General features: G+C 35.4%; 1 protein-coding gene and 1 long non-coding RNA gene across 5 annotated transcripts in view; one reads left to right on the top strand and one right to left on the bottom strand.

Moving 5' to 3' along the window:
- LOC147577532 (uncharacterized) overlaps positions 1–17,982 on the top strand; it is a 104,210-nt gene that overhangs the window by 78,534 nt on the left and 7,694 nt on the right. The gene's annotated exons all lie outside the window — the stretch shown is intronic.
- The window catches only part of SAMSN1 (SAM domain, SH3 domain and nuclear localization signals 1), a 141,818-nt gene continuing 140,124 nt past the window's right edge, over positions 16,289–17,982 (bottom strand). For all 4 annotated transcript variants that reach the window (XM_086675754.1, XM_086675755.1, XM_025912895.2 and 1 more), the window contains one exon: positions 16,289–17,174. In XM_086675754.1, coding sequence (XP_086531880.1) covers positions 16,972–17,174 — 203 coding nt within the window. In that variant the 3' untranslated portion in view covers positions 16,289–16,971. The remainder of the gene's footprint in view (positions 17,175–17,982) is intronic.

Genomic DNA, 17,982 nt, shown 5'->3' on the forward strand with positions numbered 1-17,982 from the left:
ACTCAGAGACACAGGAAAAAGTGAAACCAGAGGCCAATTGAGGCTGAACTGGACTAGAACAAGAAGAACGAAACAAAAATGATTTGCCTCGTCAGAGACTGATTTATTCTTCCTACCAATGCTCTCAGCTTGTTTGTTGAGTTCACTGATACATTTTGGTAGAATTTTATTTGGGTAGACATAGGGGGAGTGCCTCTCATTTCTGGCAAGCATTGAAAACTTGCTCATTTTCTATTAGCAGATTAGTGATTTAAAGATTAAGAAAATATGCTCTGTGATTTCAAAGATGAAATGCCTATAAAATAAGAACACTGAAACACGGTGCCATATTTATTGTAATTTTATTAAAACCACTCTCCATGAAACTGAATCCACAGTGTCTCAGATACAGCTTCTTTCTGAATTATGAAAGATTGTACTTTGGTTCTTTTTTTTTTCTTTCTCTGCTGATTCTCCTCAATTGGCTGTACCATAACTTTACTTTTAAAATTAAATATAGTTGGCAAATTTTGCTTTAGAAGTGTCCCAGTTTCACACTACTTCTTCAAATGACTAGAATTGTCCAGGGTGGACTATTAATCTATATTGTCTACTCTACCAGAGGCTTCATATCCGTTCAAGACACTTTGCTCACATGTAACTTTTGGCAAAAGAGCATGACTGGCAGGTCATTGGATGGCCCCTTGTCAAAGTGGACTCTTTAGATAGGACTATTGATGAGCAGGGGCTTTATAGGCAGCTGGGCAACACTGCAGCCCGAGCGATCTTCCTCGGCAACCTGCAAATGAAACTAACGTTACGAAGGATTTCTCCAAAGACAGACATCTTAAATTAGGCAAAGTCCTATAACCGGACACATCTCAGGAAGATTTAAGGCAGAGCTAGTGGCTGTGCCAGCCAAGGGGCCTGCTCTGCCAGTTGAAAGGCAAGCACATCCTTCCCTGCCAGCTTGCAACGAGCTCGTTCTTGCCGTGACAGCACATCTACCATGCACGTTTGATTTAAGGCCCGCCATTACCATGCGTTTGTAATTATCATCAGGCGATGACGAGCCCTGGGAAAGGTAGAAGTCTTAAATATGGAGATCCAGGAGCCTAATCAAAATGCAATGCATAGAATATATCTTTCTTCTTGATGCTCCACCTCTTTTCAACCAAGCGTTACTGGTTTGAGGAAAACTGTAGCACAACCCTTTGCCAATGATTGTGATTCATTTTCACTTCGCTAATCAAAATGTGTTTCATAAGGTCCTGACGGCGTTCAAGACTTCTTAAAGGAGGTATGACTTTTCTCTCAGTTGACTGGCATAGATTTCATAATTTACACGCAGATGTGGCAAAGATTTGTGAAAGCCTCCTTGAGCTTATAAATTCTCTTATTCTCTATTAGCATCCTCATAGATTCTTATAGATTCTCATCAGGATTCTATATGGGCAAACATTATATTGCTGACAATTTCTATTTTGTTATTACTTTGGGTCAATGATGTCCAAACTAGTGATTCTACTTTTTTCCTACTTAGGGACCATATGTTATTGTATAGTGTATGTATGTATAACACAGATTTTAGAGGATTTGTATGGGTGAGAGAAGTGACTTGTTCTTGATAAGACATAACTTCAGTCAGCGAAATTATGTTAAATATTCAACTTTACCTGGTACCCTGTGTTACTCCTATGGTGAAGCAGCATGCTATGAAGGAAAGATACCTGGAGTTAATTCCAGAAGATCTCAATGCAAATATGAACTTTTCTCATTTGTGAATAGATGTTATCATGGATGGACCTTTATTCCTCTAGGCCTCCATCTCTTCTACACCATGATGGCATTGGAACAGACCCTCTCCAAGTCCCCTTCATGTCTGACATCTATGATTCCTTGAAGTCAAGAGTCCCTTCTTTTAAGGATATAGCCATTAGTATTCAAATATTAAGTATATAATTTGTAAAAGTCATTCTTTATGACACTCAAGTGACTAATATATAGGAACTCCTTTCTCCCAAGATGTCACCCCTACCTGTATTGTATTATTGCAGATATTTGAAATTTGGGGGAATTTGAAATAGAAGAAGGCTTTATTTGCACCATTTCCACATTAATGGATCCAGGGTTACAATAAGAATGGCTTCTTTTGGTTTGAGGAGTATTATAACCACTGAGACACTTGTGTCTGATAGATTCATTCAGCCTTTAATGTATGCCCCCCTTGTATTATTGTGTCATATATAAAACCTGACCTCCTAAACAGAAGATAAGTCCCTGAAGGTCTGGGAGTATGTTTAGGGGTTATAAATCTCCCTAACACCTACCATTTAACATTTAGCCCCACAACTAATCACTTATTATGTTATATGACATGATATTTTTGTGTATAAAAATGCTTATGGAAAAATTATATAGGCTAAAGATTTCCTTTTATCACTGAAATGTAAACAATTTTCCACAAAAATAAATGAAAATGTAATGTAGAAATGAATAATTTGGTCTACGGTGGGACATTGAAATTCACTCTGGGGTGATTAGTGGTTATTCAGTTTTTAACTGATAATAACTCACATAAGTCATATTGTATACAACTAAGTAGTTGGTACTTCAAAAATAGCTTACCTAGTATATGGTTATATAGTAAGTGTCTGTTTGGTTTCTGCCTCATTCCCCCCCAAAAATCTATATATTGAGGACCAGAGTGTCTCAGTTTAGAAGGCAAATATCCTATCTCCCAACATTTAGCGGTGTCTCCCTTCTTTGAACTCTACAGCTATTACTTTGTCCTGTTGGCTTGGCACTATGATGCATCTCTTGATACAGGATTCTGTTGCTATGATACTTTTTGATATTTGTCATGCCTCTTCAGCTAAACTGCAAACATGTTGAGAGAAAACACCATGTATCCTATGATCATATATTCCAAAGTGTCTAATAGAGTTTTAATTATCTAAAAAATATTCAATTTATATTTGCTGGAATTATATAGATAGGGCAAGAGACACATTGTCCATTGCAAGTTCACAATAAAATCAACAAACATTTATCTACTTATTGAACTTCCTAATTCATGAAACATCCTTACTGCATAAACAGCTATTTTTCTCTTATAGAATTTAACTTCTCTAAATTTTTGTCATTCTGTTTCTCTTATATCAAAAGGTATATTTAGGTCTTTTAGATATTACCACAGTTTAGTCTGGGATCTTTTGTGGGAATTGGGTATTTCAACATTTAAAATACCTTTAATTCATCTAAAATAACAATTTATTGGATAAATGAGTTTTTTATCAACATGCAGTGCACATTAAGATTTGAGACAGCTTTCTAATTATTGAAAAAAGATAGTTGATTTTTATTAATAGAAATTTATGTGCTATCTGATTCTTGTTTCAGAAATGCACTAGTAAAGAATCCTTAAATTTACATACTTTGCCTACATTTTAAAGAGTTTTGAGGCTTTATTCAGAGGAAAACTATCCTAGACCTCTTAAAGCATAGTAAATAAAACATTTATAAAGGCAGTATAAAAGGTACACTCTAGGAAAATCTACATAAATCATAGTTCCCAGAGTCCTTTTTAAGATTCAGGATAAGAAAGTAATTTCTCTCATTTAACTCCCTTGGTGTGAATATGATACTTCAATATTTCATAAATATTTAATGAATTATTATTTCCTACAACTTATGAGTATTTGGACAATTGAAAGAATTATTTGAAATACACGTATATGTCTGGCTGTGTGGAAAAAAGGGTGATTATAAATGCTTGACACTGTGTGTCTTTAAAAAAATTGGGGAAAAATAATTTCTAAATTTTAAAGAGGGCAGGAAGGATGTTCAGTAAGATTCTTTATTATATAAATTTGAAAGTGCCTGGGAGTGCGTCTTCATTCTTAATTTTTTTAATGTTCATTTATTTTAGAGAGAGAGAGAGAGAGAGAGAGAGATAGCAGATGGTAAGTGGGGGAGGAGCAGAGAGACTGAGGGAGACACAGAATCTGAAGCAGGCTCCATGCTCTGAGCTGTCAGCACAGACCCCAATTCAGGGCTCGAACTCACCAACCATGAGATCATGACCTGAGCTGAAGTTGGACACTTAGCCAACTGAGCCACCCAGGCGCCCCTTCATTCTTAATTCTTAAAGTATTATTACCAAAGATAATATCACTAATACAAACAATGGACCTGACAGAGGTAAAACATTGCAGATATCATGCTAGGTGCCTTACTTGTTCAAGTTTGTTTAAGATACAACTCTGCAATGTAGGCACTAATGTTTCTTTTACACTGGAATAAACTAGAAGAACTTGAAACAAATAAGTGCTGAAACCAAGTCTTATTCCAAATCTCTCACATTCCAAAAATCTATGCTTTTAAATTGCATCATGTTCATTTCCTGTGTTGAGGAAAAGTTATTTTTCTTTTATTATCTAAAATATAGGTAGTTCTTTGCATACTGTTTCTGGCACTGTCTCACACAGGAGCTTCCAATAACTGCCAGTCACATGGTGACAATTATGCTTGATTAAGCAGATCCAGTAAGTACTTGATCGACTTTTTCCCATAAATGCTGACATTCTGCAGCCAAAGGGAAAAGAACGCTTGCCATTATTCTAAGCACTCTGGCCATCTCCTTTTGTCCCTCCCAGTAACACCAAACCGAGTTTCCTAAGAGCAGTGTCCCCAGATGCTTAGACTCAGCCCAGATTCCAAGGTTTCTATCAAATACTTACTTGGGTAATCTGAATTATTGAGGTCTGTGAGTCCTATAAGCTGACAGGTGACAATTTGTGAGATTTGAAAGGGATGTTTGACAAAGTGTCATTGTTGCTATTGATCATTCTATCCCTGATAATCCACTGCTATAAATTTTGAAGTCTTTACAATGTCCCAGAATCCTCTAAAATTACATAAGAAAGAGTGCTTTGGAAACTATAAAATCAAATAAAAAAGAAAGTAAATTATAAATTCATGTTATTACAAGAATGTAAAGAACTCCATGAGATAATACCATAGCTATTGACTAGCACATAGATTTATAGTCAACTGAGAAGATGACTTCAATCATTGTTCTCAAAAGATGTTTCAGAATCGCTCAATGAGCTAAATACCGGTCTGGGTCCTATGCTCCTTGTCTCAGACTATCATACTATCAAACATAGAGTATTAGGGTAATAATAAGTGGCTTAAGACATTAAAGTTTAATTTTGTGTGGCACTCTAATATGGGTCAAACACCATAAAGAGCCTGAATGGTTGTCCTCCAAAAATGACCCGGGGGTTCGGGCTTTTCCTATAATGGGCTCTTTGGTTCAGAGTTCATTGTTTCAAGCTATACAAATAAAGGAGTGGGAAAGGACAGGAAAGAATAAGGGAAACCTAGTGAGGTGAGAACATGAACCTCAAAGGAGAACTTAGGAGCTAGGTCCTAACTTTGGCCAGAACTTGTCACACAAACCCAACCAAGTGTAAGAGGGCTGATAGACACAGTTTAATGAAACGATAGCATTTTTTTTTCCTGCTTCATAGGTTAGATAAGTTTGTATAAAGCAGAGAAAAGAGAAATCAAGCAAGCATGAAAAATTTTGATCTTGATAAAATTTTAATGGGTCCCCAACAATGCCTTTATAGTTAACATAAGCCTGTGCAAAAAAATATATGACCATAATGTGACTTTTAGGCAGGTTATTCTCATTTTCATAATCTATAATATGGCCCTTGGGACAATCCAAATGGGGACAATTGATAAGGAATATCTGAAACCAGGACTAGTTTTACAGACATGTAGCCTGTGTTGTTGCACAGGACTCTGTTCCCACAAAGGCTCCGTATTTTTTTAATGCTCTGCTACTACTGTCTTAAGAGTCTTAATAATTTTGAATATGGGGCTCTGCATTTTGATTTTGTGCTAGGCCATTATTCTAAGCTCTCGACATCCCCCATTATGTAGCTAGTCCCACCTGAAACTTATGCTTAAAATCTTTAAGATAAATAGTTAATGCTAATTAATGTTTTAAAGAAGACAAGTTACAATAGCAAAGTGTATGTGCATGCATATAAATGTACGCCCACGCAGGAATGTATCTTTTTAAGAAAGAGTTTATTGGGAAGAATTTGTTTTAATTGATATTCATCGAGCATCATCCCATTGCTTATTGTTAGTTACTCATGTGAAGAGTTGGTGGATGTCTATAGCACAAGCATTTGTTTCAGATAAATGGATGTTTCAGTTGGATAAGTTTTAATTAAGCAACCTTTATTGTACAAGTAGTTGTTTTTGAAACCATGAGAAAACCACCGTAATTTGCTAATTCCGTTATCCAAAATCTGAAGGTGTTGCATCTTGTCTATAACCTTGAATACAGTTTTGTCTATAAATGTCTCAAATAAGGAATAAGAAACTTTTCCACTGTAATGTTAAATTCTTTTTCTACCAAGACACAACTTAACTCTTCTCAAGCTCATAGAATCATCTAAAGTGAATGATTTATCTTTAGATCCTGCTTCCACACCACTTGCTACGGTCACTACTTTAGCATTTCACATTTCATAGGAATTTACTTATTTACACATTTGCCAAAGGAGTAAACTGAACTCTTTAACTCCTTGAGAACAGGTGTTGTTGCTGTTCATCTTGCTATTTCCAGAGCCTAGTATAGTTTCCAGGCACCCAGAATATGTTCAATCAATATTTAATGAAGGAACGAAGGAATGAAGGACGAAATAAGTCATACAAAAACATTTTTGTTTCAGCAAAACATATATTTCCAAGTCTTAAAGAAGGTTCTACTCTTAATAAAGCCAAAATTAGTTTTTGTTTTGTTTTGTTTTACAAGAATGTTTTAAACTTGCATTATCCTTTAGCTCATAACAGCTGTATTCCAGGGGAGGATGAAAGAAAGCATACTCCTATTAAGTGAAATTTTAAAACATCTGAAGGGTAAGAATAGTACGTATTTAACTGTCATATTTATAAATTAGGTATTTTAATAAAAGAGCTTTTTTTTTCCTATTAAAAAATGAGTTGCTTGAATACATTCACCTAACACATGTAAAAGTAAGGAAGAACAATATACACAGGTTTCAGCAGATATATATGTTAATATTCCTTTGTATTAAATTGGTTGTTAATACTGTAATTTTTTTCCCATTGTCTACTAGTAATACCCATGTATAGGGGTTACTATCCTTCTCTTTAAGGCTGGGAATGGTTTATCCATGGTATTAGTTACTTGTGGCTGCTATAACAAGTTATCACAAACTTGGTGGCTTAAATTTATTTTCCCCTAGTTCTGGAAGTCGGAAGTCCCGAATCAGTTATCACTGCACCACAACTCAAAACATGTCTGGAGATCTACACTTCCTCTAGAGGCTGCAGAAGAGAATCTGTTTCCTGACTGTTCCAGTTTCTGGTAGCTGCCAGAATCCCTTGGTTTATGGCCACATCACTCAATCATCAAAGCCAGCATCTTCAAATCTCTTTGCTCTGTCTTCACACTACATTTTCTTCCTTGTGTAAGAAATCTTTTTCTATTATAAGGATACTTGTAATTATATGTAGGGCCCACCAAGATAATCCAGCAGAATCTCTCTATATAAAGATCCTTAATTAATCACATCTGCAAAGACCCTTTACCCAAATAAGGTAATATTTATGAGGCTCTGTGCACTAGGATCTTCTGTCTTTGGGAATGGTTAATCAGCCTACTATACTTTTACCCTGCCCATTTTTGCATTACTGACTAAGAGGTGGAATTCTAGATGATGTATAATAGTATATTTTTCTCTATGCTCACTGACACAGGAATGAGGGTGCCATACAGTAAGTGAGTGCTGGAGAACTATAAACTAAATAGTTCTATAAATGAAATGCTGCCTAAAGAAGCAGGCTTTGGCAAGTAGGGCTCAGAGAGGGAGCTCATAACTTCATGATAATACTTCACATAAATTAAAGTAATGTTAATTGTCTCTTCCAAAACAAGGCCATTAAGCAGTTTATTGCTCCTACCTTAAGAATTTATTTTGGTATTTCTTGTGGTCCTACCTTTCCAATGGTATTTTACTTTTTACCCAGTGGGGATATAAACACCTCCATGACAGTCCTTTCTGGTATATTTCATCTCTAAGGATAACAAGAGGAGGAAATAAATGACCAAATAGGTCCCGATAAGCTCTGCAGCAATCAAAAAACAAAAGTCTCCAGGAAGATATCAGTAGGTGGAGCTTCATTTTGAAATACAGTTCCTAACAAATGGAAAGAATAAGTTTGTCTACATTGCCTAGTTGTGAACAGCTAAACTGTCAGTGACCTTGTGCCTGAACAGGGAAGAATTTTGTTTCATTTTTTCCACTGTGTGGAGGTAAGACATTTGAATCAGGAGAGAAGATGTTTTATTTTTTTGGCCCATTTTTATTCATCTCCTACTATGCGCCAGCTATTAGGTGTAAAGCCCTGGTTAATACAATTGCTTTCTTTGTCCCTCTGTCAGTGGTCTTCCATTTCATTTTCAAGTTTCTCAAAACTTTGCAGTCTTATGCTTGGTCATCTACAACTGATCCAAGGTCACAAAAGGACAGCTTAGCTGGAAGGGAAAAAGAAGAAGAAGAAGAAGAAAAAAACAAGAACGCTAAGAAGTTACATAAATGTCCTCTAGCACATTCCCTGTTCTGAGGGCTAATGTACTGTAGCAATTCATCAGTCATTCTAATAGTCTTTTAACTTCTGTCAGAAAGCCTACTAAATGCTAACATCTTCAATGTTTAATATTCTAAAACATATTTTCATTAATCATGCAAATTATCTGGGCATCCATATTTTACGATAACCTCTTTTGAGATTAAGAGTCCTGAGGCTTTGTGTATGAGAGACCCATGTTAGCAAATGATATTGTAGGTGAAATATAACTTAGAATTAAAGAATTTTAGCAATGAAAAGTCACTAGTAAAATTCCAGTATCAATGTGCCATCTCATTTATAAAAAAACCAAAATGCTATTAATGTCAGATATTTTTGATTAGGTAGCAAGCAGCTAAAATATGCATTTGCTTCATTCTATTTTATTACATAGTTGATGGATGAATATTAATGTTGGTAGATTGTATATTATCCCAATAGAAATGATCCTATGTTTCACAGCAAAGTAGACTGTTATTAGGAAAGGATAGAACATGTGTTCCATGCATTTAGGTTGGTATGAACTGCACCATGAAAACCTTCATTTATATGCTGCCAATCCTATTCCAGTGATTCTTAGCTGCTTGGAAAAAGGAGAAATATGTGCATGGGCCTCATTAAACAGATTAATAAGAAATTGAAAGGGGTAAAGGGCATGAGTTTTGGTAGTGTTAGTGGAAATGCTTTACCTTAAAACTATTTGTCAGTAGGGATGGAGGCTGGTAGTGAAACAGATAGAAATGACCTGAGACCATGTAAATGTAGTTATGCTGGAGTCATGGAGCAATGCTCATTAGACTCAAGAACATGACCTAAGTAACTGAAAGTCATGAGCAATGATAGATCAGTACACTAGTCCGGCTACCAAAAGGAAGCAGATGGCACAATCAAATTAGGATAATTCAAGGAAGGCTGATTTATAAAGGGACTAATTGCAATAGTATAGGCACAGTGAAGGGTAAAGGAACCATTAAAGGCTGTGCAGGTAGTGAGCTAACAGCCACAGAACAGTTATTAAATCTAAGCCTTTAGAAGTAAGAGGAAAGGAACAATTACCAGAATCTGAAGGAAGGAGAATCATGTACAGAATGACACTTTTAGACCTTTCCTTAAGGGAGACAGGCAACATAAGGTGATCTCATGGGGTGAGCAAATACCCTGACCTCATTCCTCTCTCTCCCTCCAGTCTCTTGATGGGGCTTCCCATTCATTGAGCCCAACAGGAACCCGAGGGTACAGATCAAGGATGTTGTCCATACAGATGAGCCTCTCTAAAAGGATATCAGGGCCTCACATGTGGAGAGTGGATCTGAAGGGAGACATGCAGGGTCAGAAACATCTAATTTTGGTATGAATACAACCTCTTTGGTTTTGTGACCAAAATTCATAGTTACACTTTGAATGATTTTCTTATGTCTCCCCCCCTGTTTTTACCCATTTCTTAAATTTTCTTTTATGGTTATTTTCTTTCACAATATCTCCTGAGGCTGTTTTCATTAACAAAATTTCTAGCAGCAATGCTACTTACCCAGTACACACAAAGGAACAAACTTAGCCTCTGAGTAAATATATGTATGTATATATATATATATATATATATATATATATATATATATATATAATAGCTAAATGCTATCCAGACAGTTTATTATTCTGTCTATATAGCTTTTTTTAGTATATCAGTGTGAATTTTTTTTTTTTTACATTTATTTGTTTTTGAGAGACAGAGAGAGACAGTGTGAGCAGTGGAGGGGCAGAGAGAGAGGGAGACACAGAATCAGAAGTAGGCTCCAGGCTCCGAGCTGTCAGCACAGAGCCCGACACGGGGCTCGAACCCATGAACCGTGAGATTATGACCTAAGCCGAAGTTGGACGCTTAACCGACTGAGCCACCCAGGCACCCATATCAGCGTGAATTTTAATGTCTGTAGTCTGTATTGCTAAAGCGATGGTGAAGTCTTCACTTTTCTACGTGGTTTGCCTTCTAATTATATTTCTCTGGTACAATATTTAACCATCATTTCCTCAATCATGGGTTCTAAGGTGCAATGAAAAAAAATCTAAAGGGAAATATATTTGTTACTTTTCAAAAAGATTTTTTTCTGGAGCATTTTCAATGATTGCTGCAGGAATGAATGAATAAAGGTTTCAAGAATGAATAGTTGCAGAAAACCAACTTACTTTTGTACAGAAGTCCATGCAGCAGCCCTCCAGGGTAGAAGTACTTTTGTATCTCCTTTTGTTGAGTTCTCTATTTTTTTATGAATATGCATATTGGGGGAAAAACTTCCATCTGCTCTCTTTTAGCTGATTATATCACATTTTGGAGCTGCACATCGTTATGGAGCTTCAGAGAAAGATGATCATTTACATTACATATGGATATAAAGTAGAGAAGGAGTTGATGAATTGCAAACAAGTATAATTTATATGGACAAAGTGTGCCAGAAGTGCTTTTCACCCCATTTTACTCTGCAAATGGAATGATTCCTGCCCATTCACTTGGCACGGTTCCCAAAAACTCAGAGAGGAAAACGATCCCGTTAGCCTTCTGCATCAGGATTCCACTCCTTCCCTAAGAGGAGACAGTGCTCTGCCCTCAGGCCCACCAGGGACCCCAGAAGGCCAAAGGAGATCTCTGAACACACTAATGTCACTTTTAAGATTTTTCCGTCATGGCTTCTTAATTTATAATCTACATCACGCAGACAACCTAATACTCAGAACTGTTGGTAATTCAAATGTGAGAAGTTTGCATGATGAAGAAAGAAAGGGAGAATAATGAAAAGCTCATATTTTCCTCTGTGCTGTGATTTTCCCATGGCAGATCATTTGCCTAAATGCCTGTAAGCTTTGTAAATATGTGAAAATCTACAGTTAAGGTGTCTTTCTAAGGGCTTCTGTGTGGGCTATTGCACAGTCAGCTGTGACTCCATACTTTGTAAAGACCTGGGCCCAAGATGCAGTAATAAAAGTAATAACCCCAAATCTTGTTTTATGTTATTTAATTAATTAATGTGGGCATTTAATTATATATTCAATCATTCAGTCCTTAAAAGTGATTATTCCTATTATGTGTCAAGAGTGAGGAGTCAAAGCTAAATACCATACAGCCTCTTCCTAAACTGTCATAACTCAACGAAGAAATATTCTGTCAGGACAAAACAGTCATTTATCTGTGAAGTTCTGGTGAATCAGCTGATTCTCATTGCTACTGGAAGACACAGTTGTCCTAGCCCTCATACAATCTGGGTCTGAAGAATTTCAATTAGTACGAGCCTAAGCCCGTCCTATGGTAGCGTATGCACCACTTTTATTTTATGTTCAGATATTAGTTTTTATGCATGCAGTGCATGCACTGTACTGAGTGTTTTGCACACATTATTTCATTTAATCAACACAGAAATATGAAATATTAGTATTATAGTATTTGTATTTCACAGAGGAGGGGAAAAAAAAGCTTGGAGGATAAGTGATCCACCCAAAGTCACATAATCCTCAAACCAGGACCTCTGGGTCAACATTGGGTGTGATCAGATGAATTCAATGGTAAAGATAGGAAGTAGCCTAAAGTAAGGGTTACTTCCATCTTAGTTCTGTAGGCAGAAAACCTGGTCAAATTTAGAAACTGCTGTTCTTTTACCTATATTTAGTCCCTATTCATTTTTCTCTCAACCTTTACATAATTTTAGCATGACTTCCCACTTTAGGAAGGAGTTCTTCTTGAAGTGTGCATGCTGATTAGTTACACAGTTTCCTTTGGTGGTGGTGGGGGAATGGAAGCGTGTGTGTGTGTGTGTGTGTGTGTGTGTGTGTGTGGCGTGACAGAGTATCTAAAATTTCTTCATGTTATTTTTCTCAGAACTTAGGCCTGTAACGGAAGTTTCTCAACATGAAATGTCATCAATTTGGCCTCACACAGGAAGTTGCAAGGAGCTTGACTAACCTCAGTGAACTGGATGTTGTCTAAAACCTGATAATCTTTAGCTATCACTTTAGAAGTTTTAAAAGTTATTTTATTTCTTAACTCATTATCTTAGAAATGTAACTGATAAAAAAGAAAAGCTTCTGATAACAATTTCAGGGTTAAGGTATATTGGTACTTATATCAGGAAAAGAATCGGATGAGGGGGCAGAATTTAAATGATCTCATTTTTGTTCTTATTATCAAAAAATTATTATAAGGATTTTATCCATACTTAGAATAAAATTTCTCTAGCCATGCATACTTCACATCATACTTGAATTTGTAATTTCTGATTCCTGGGATCAGAATAATCATTGCATCCCAGAACAGTTTTACAACATTTCTGTACTGAAGGACTCAGCTTGTTCCAGTGAGAGACTATGGCAAGATTTTAATGCAGATTATCTGAGCCAAAGGGCCTTTATTGGCATAGTCTTGGGGAGCATATATGTCTTGGGGAGCAAATAAATGAACAAGACTGGGACTCTCTTGAAGCCAGGTTTCAACCTAGAACCAGTGTGATCATCTGGTAACCATTAAAATGTCAACTTTCTAACCATCTTCACATCCACTCTCGAAAGGCTCAAATTCTTGTCTATCTTCTAGTCAAGGGCAGTGGAAGGCCTAAGTCTCTCAACTGCCTCACAACCTTGGATGAACTATGTCTTGCCTTTTCACTCCTCTTTATCCAGCTTCCATAGTTGAGAGAAAAACCTAAGGAAAATGAGCTTCAGGGATCCAGTCTGTGAAATGAAGGCAGCAGTACTCTCTTTAGTGTGGTGTATATGGCTACAGGTATCCTTTTCAGTGCTGTGCTATGTGATGGGGTCATCCTTCTGGTAACTTGAACCTCATGGAATCCAGTCTCTCTTCTTCTGCAATCTCCTCATGGCCTTTGCGGCATTTCTGCTCATAAGCGTTTCCATAAATCCCTGACTGGATGCCAGATATTCACTTTAAAAGGATAGAAATCATGGCTGAGGACATTTCACCAGCAATTTCCACCATTTTACATTTAAGCGGTTCCTTAGATGGTTCCTAACCTACAATTTCTTGGTATCTTCATAAAGAAGCTGTACTCTCTGGAACTCCCTGAGGCAGCAGGTTGATGAAAATTTAAAAATTATGGTCAGTGGCTACGCAGTGTCCAAGGAGGTCCTAGAATAATCTATTTGGAGTGCTGACCATGGCCAGGAGTGGGGCTATGATGCAAGAAGCATGTTAGAGGGTTGAAACTGAAACACTATTTCCTGCTGTGGAGAGAGAAGTAGGCATGTGATTTACTCCTGACCTGGGCGCTGCATATAGGATTAAATCTCATGGATCTGGAAAAATACACTAGAGATTAACAGTGTAATATTGTCTCCCAGCATTTGAAATAACATTTTGTGTTTCCTGATTTTTCCTAAAGTATTGTGCTTTACATATTTAAGAAACTTTTAGATCACTTTGGCAGGCATTTACCTATAGACTAAGTACATTGATTTAAACATAAATATAGAATTGTTATATGGGAATAATTCCATTCAATGCACTTCAGCAAACATTTCCTAAGTTCCCATTCTGTACCCAGTATTATACCAGGCATCAGGGATCTCTTTCACAAAAAGATCACAGTGTTGTGGAAGGGCAAGTGCCTTTCAAATAGATAAAGTATAATATGTTAAGTGCCATAACCAGCAGAGATACAAGTTGCTATGGAAACACAGAGAAGTACACTGAAGGAAATCATGGAACACTTCACAGAGTAAGTGACTTTTGTGATGTGTCTTAAGAGGAAAAAAATTAAAAAAAAAAAAAAAAAACAAACAAACTGTCCCAAAAATAAAATAAACGTTGAAAAATAAAAAAAAATTAAAAAAAAAACTGTCCCCAAAATAAAATAAACGTTGAAAAATAAAAAAAAATTAAAAAAAAAAAACTGTCCCAAAAATAAAATAAACGTTGAAAAATAAAAAAAATTTAAAAAAAAAAACAAAAAACTGTCCCCAAAATAAAATAAACGTTGAAAAATAAAAAAAATTAAAAAAAAAAACTGTCCCAAAAATAAAATAAACGTTGAAAAATAAAAAAAATTAAAAAAAAAAAAACTGTCCCAAAAATAAAATAAACGTTGAAAAATAAAAAAAAAAATTTAAAAAAAAAAAAAAAAAAAAAAGAGGAAAAACAGAGGGAGTCTCCTAGATGTAGAAATTCATAGTAGCCACTCCAGGAAAATAAATAGCATAAGAAAAGTCATAAAAGAAATAGTGAATTTGTAGAATTGCAACTAGATTGTTATGGCTGCAGAGCATAGAATGAGAGAAAGGAGAGGAAAGATACAACTCATAGGTTAGGTAAAAAAATGGTTGTGAAGAACCTTATGTATCTTGGAAGAAAGTTTAAATATTATTATACTAAAGATAGTGAGGAGCTAAAAAAAAATTTCAAGCTGGAAGTACATGATTTGATATACAGGTTAGATCTTTCTGGAAGCTGTGGGAGGATGGATTAAAAGGTAGGGCACAGGTAGAACAGGGGTGAGTTGGAAAGCCATTTCACTATTTAATATATGAGATAATGACATTCCAAAGCAATACAATAGCCATGGGAATGGATAGAAAGCCATGAATGGCAGAGCACATCTAGAGGTCAGACTTGATTACATATTGAATCTGTATGAGAAATGTATAAGTGAGATGAAGTGAAAAATGATTTTCTGTTTTGGGTAACTGGGTATTGGTGCCATTAAAGAGAGAGCTTTGTTTGGAATAAAAAAGGAGAGGCAAATTTGTAGAGAAAATCAAAGATTTAGGTATGTTGAGTTGAAGCTTCTAGAGTGTTATGGGCTGAACTGGACCCCTCTCCCCACAAAGTTCATATGTTGAAGCTCTCAACCCCAGTGTATGGTACCAGTGTATGGTATTTATAGATGGGGTTTTGAGGAGATAATTAGTTTAAATAAGGCTGTAAGGGTGGGGCCTTCATGATTGGACCAGTGCCCTTCTAAGAAAAAACACCAGAAAGCTTACTGTTTCTGATGTGTGAAGACACATTGAGAAGGTAGCTATCTGTAAGCCATGAAGAGCTCTCATTAAAGTCCACCCATGCTGCAGCCCCATCTTGGACTTTTGGCCTCCAGAACTGTAAGAAATTAAATTTCTATTGTTTAAGCCACCCAATCTGTGGTATTTTGTTACACAGCCTGAGCTGACTAAGACATAGAAGTATTCAGGAAGTTGGATGACACAGATCTATCAGGAGGAGACAGATTGAAGTGTTGATTGATTTGGAAATTTTATATATATATATATAAAATATATAAAATAAAATATATATATTAAAATAATATATATAACAATATATATATTGTTTCCATAAGTAAACAATGTATTTGTTTATTATTAAAGAGATATTTACACTCAGATATTCAAGCCTGGCTATCCTAGAAGATAAAGTTTGCCCTTTTTTTTGCTCACTTGCAGTTTTGTGGGATTCATATATATATATATATATATATATATATGTATGTATATCCATATATATATATATATATATATATATATATATATATGGAGAGAGAGAGAGAGACTGACTATAAAACCTTGTATGGCAAGAGATATTTTGTCTAGAAGTCAAAACATTAAAAAATACCTTAAGCACCACTCGTGTGGAAAAGAGTAAATGCACGTAGTTCTTTTTATTATTAAAATTAGGCTATTTCAAAATTTAAAATATTTATAATTAAAAATGAAACATCTGTACAACTATTAAAATTAGTTTTACTAAATAAGAATTGACAACATCTTGTTAACTCTTCTTTTATAGCAGATAACAGTGAAGAAATCAACAAAAAATAATTACTAAAACTCCACTCTGGATCAAGAGAAAATGTCTCCAGTATCAACTCACACTTTCCTATTAAGTATAAAAATGAGTGTAACTGCTGCTTGGACAATTGGTTATACATATACTCTCTCCATTACTATTTGTTCAATAACGTACATAAGTTCAAAACTGGCAGGGATGAAAAAATGAGTTTTCCCTGCAGAATTTTTCATGTTGCACTTAGAAAATAAAGATGAATAAATCTTATCTCACACACACCAAAGACTTACACCATACCTCTTCTCATACAGGCAAATGAAATATTAACATGTAGCATTCAAAATAATAAATATACATACTATTTACAATAATTGGGAATGTTGGAGACATGAACTTTTGTGTAAAATCATTCTGATTAAAATTTTTTAACTTCAGGTTGTATTCGCAAATACTTCTCTTTCTGTCCTATTTGATCTTTTAGCTCAAATAGAATTAAAGTGAAATGTGTCTGTAGATATAAAGTTGAGAATGTGTATTCAGTCACTTGGCTCTGTGATAGTAATCTTCTGTACCATGTCAGAGAGATTTTCAGACTCCACATCTTCTTTGCCATTATCTGAATTTTCTGATGAGATATAACAACCAGAGTCCCTTGGGCAGTCCTCTAACTGTGACTTATTTAAGGAGATGTCTGGGCTTAAGGATAGGGGCACAGATTCATTTTCTTGCTCTTGAATAGCTGTAAATGGAAAAGAGGGCAGTAGTTAGGAGAAGCCAAGACAAGTTTTATTCATGCACTCATTCATCTTTGAGCCATTTAACTGTACCAACCTTGACTTCATTACATTTGAAACTTCCATAAGTAAACAATGTATTTGTTTATTATTAAAGAGATATTTACACTCAGATATTCAAGCCTGGATATCCTAGAAGATAAAGTTTGCCCTCTTTTTTGCTCACTTGCAGTTTTGTGGGATTCATGTGAACTGCTTGCATAAGCGAAGATCAATATGGACTCTCATTTTACATTAATGATAAGTTGCCAGAGAAAGCAGATTGTATCCACAGTTTGACTGATGCCTTGTCCAAATACTCCTTAAAGTAACATTAGAAAAAGTCTTTTGTAGTTTAACTGTACAATGCACCTCAATAGTGATCTTTGTGAACAATTCTAGAATCATGATAATGTAAATTAATGAAAAAAAAATCTCTGTGGGCAACAATGTACAGTTAGACTTCAATTACTTGGAATTTAACTAATAAAACTTAAAGCACTCAGATTTTCCTATGTTTGCATTCAACAGAAAAATCAACATAAGAACGAGGTTGCTTTTAGATAGTAAAACACCACCATTTTCATTGGATCTGAATTGTTTGGTTTTTCTTCTACATCTCTGTAGTTCTGGATAACAATTATTTATATTCAGATTGGTGACTGTTATCACAGCAGTATTCTAGATTCCATAGACAGTTTCTTTGAAAAAAAAATGATATTAGAGATGTAACAAAATATTTACATTTTTGTAATATTTTTCATGTTTATAAAT

This window comes from Puma concolor, chromosome C2 (assembly GCF_028749965.1).
Source record: "Puma concolor isolate L17-30 chromosome C2, mPumCon1.1.hap2, whole genome shotgun sequence".
Taxonomy (NCBI): Eukaryota; Metazoa; Chordata; class Mammalia; order Carnivora; family Felidae; genus Puma; species Puma concolor.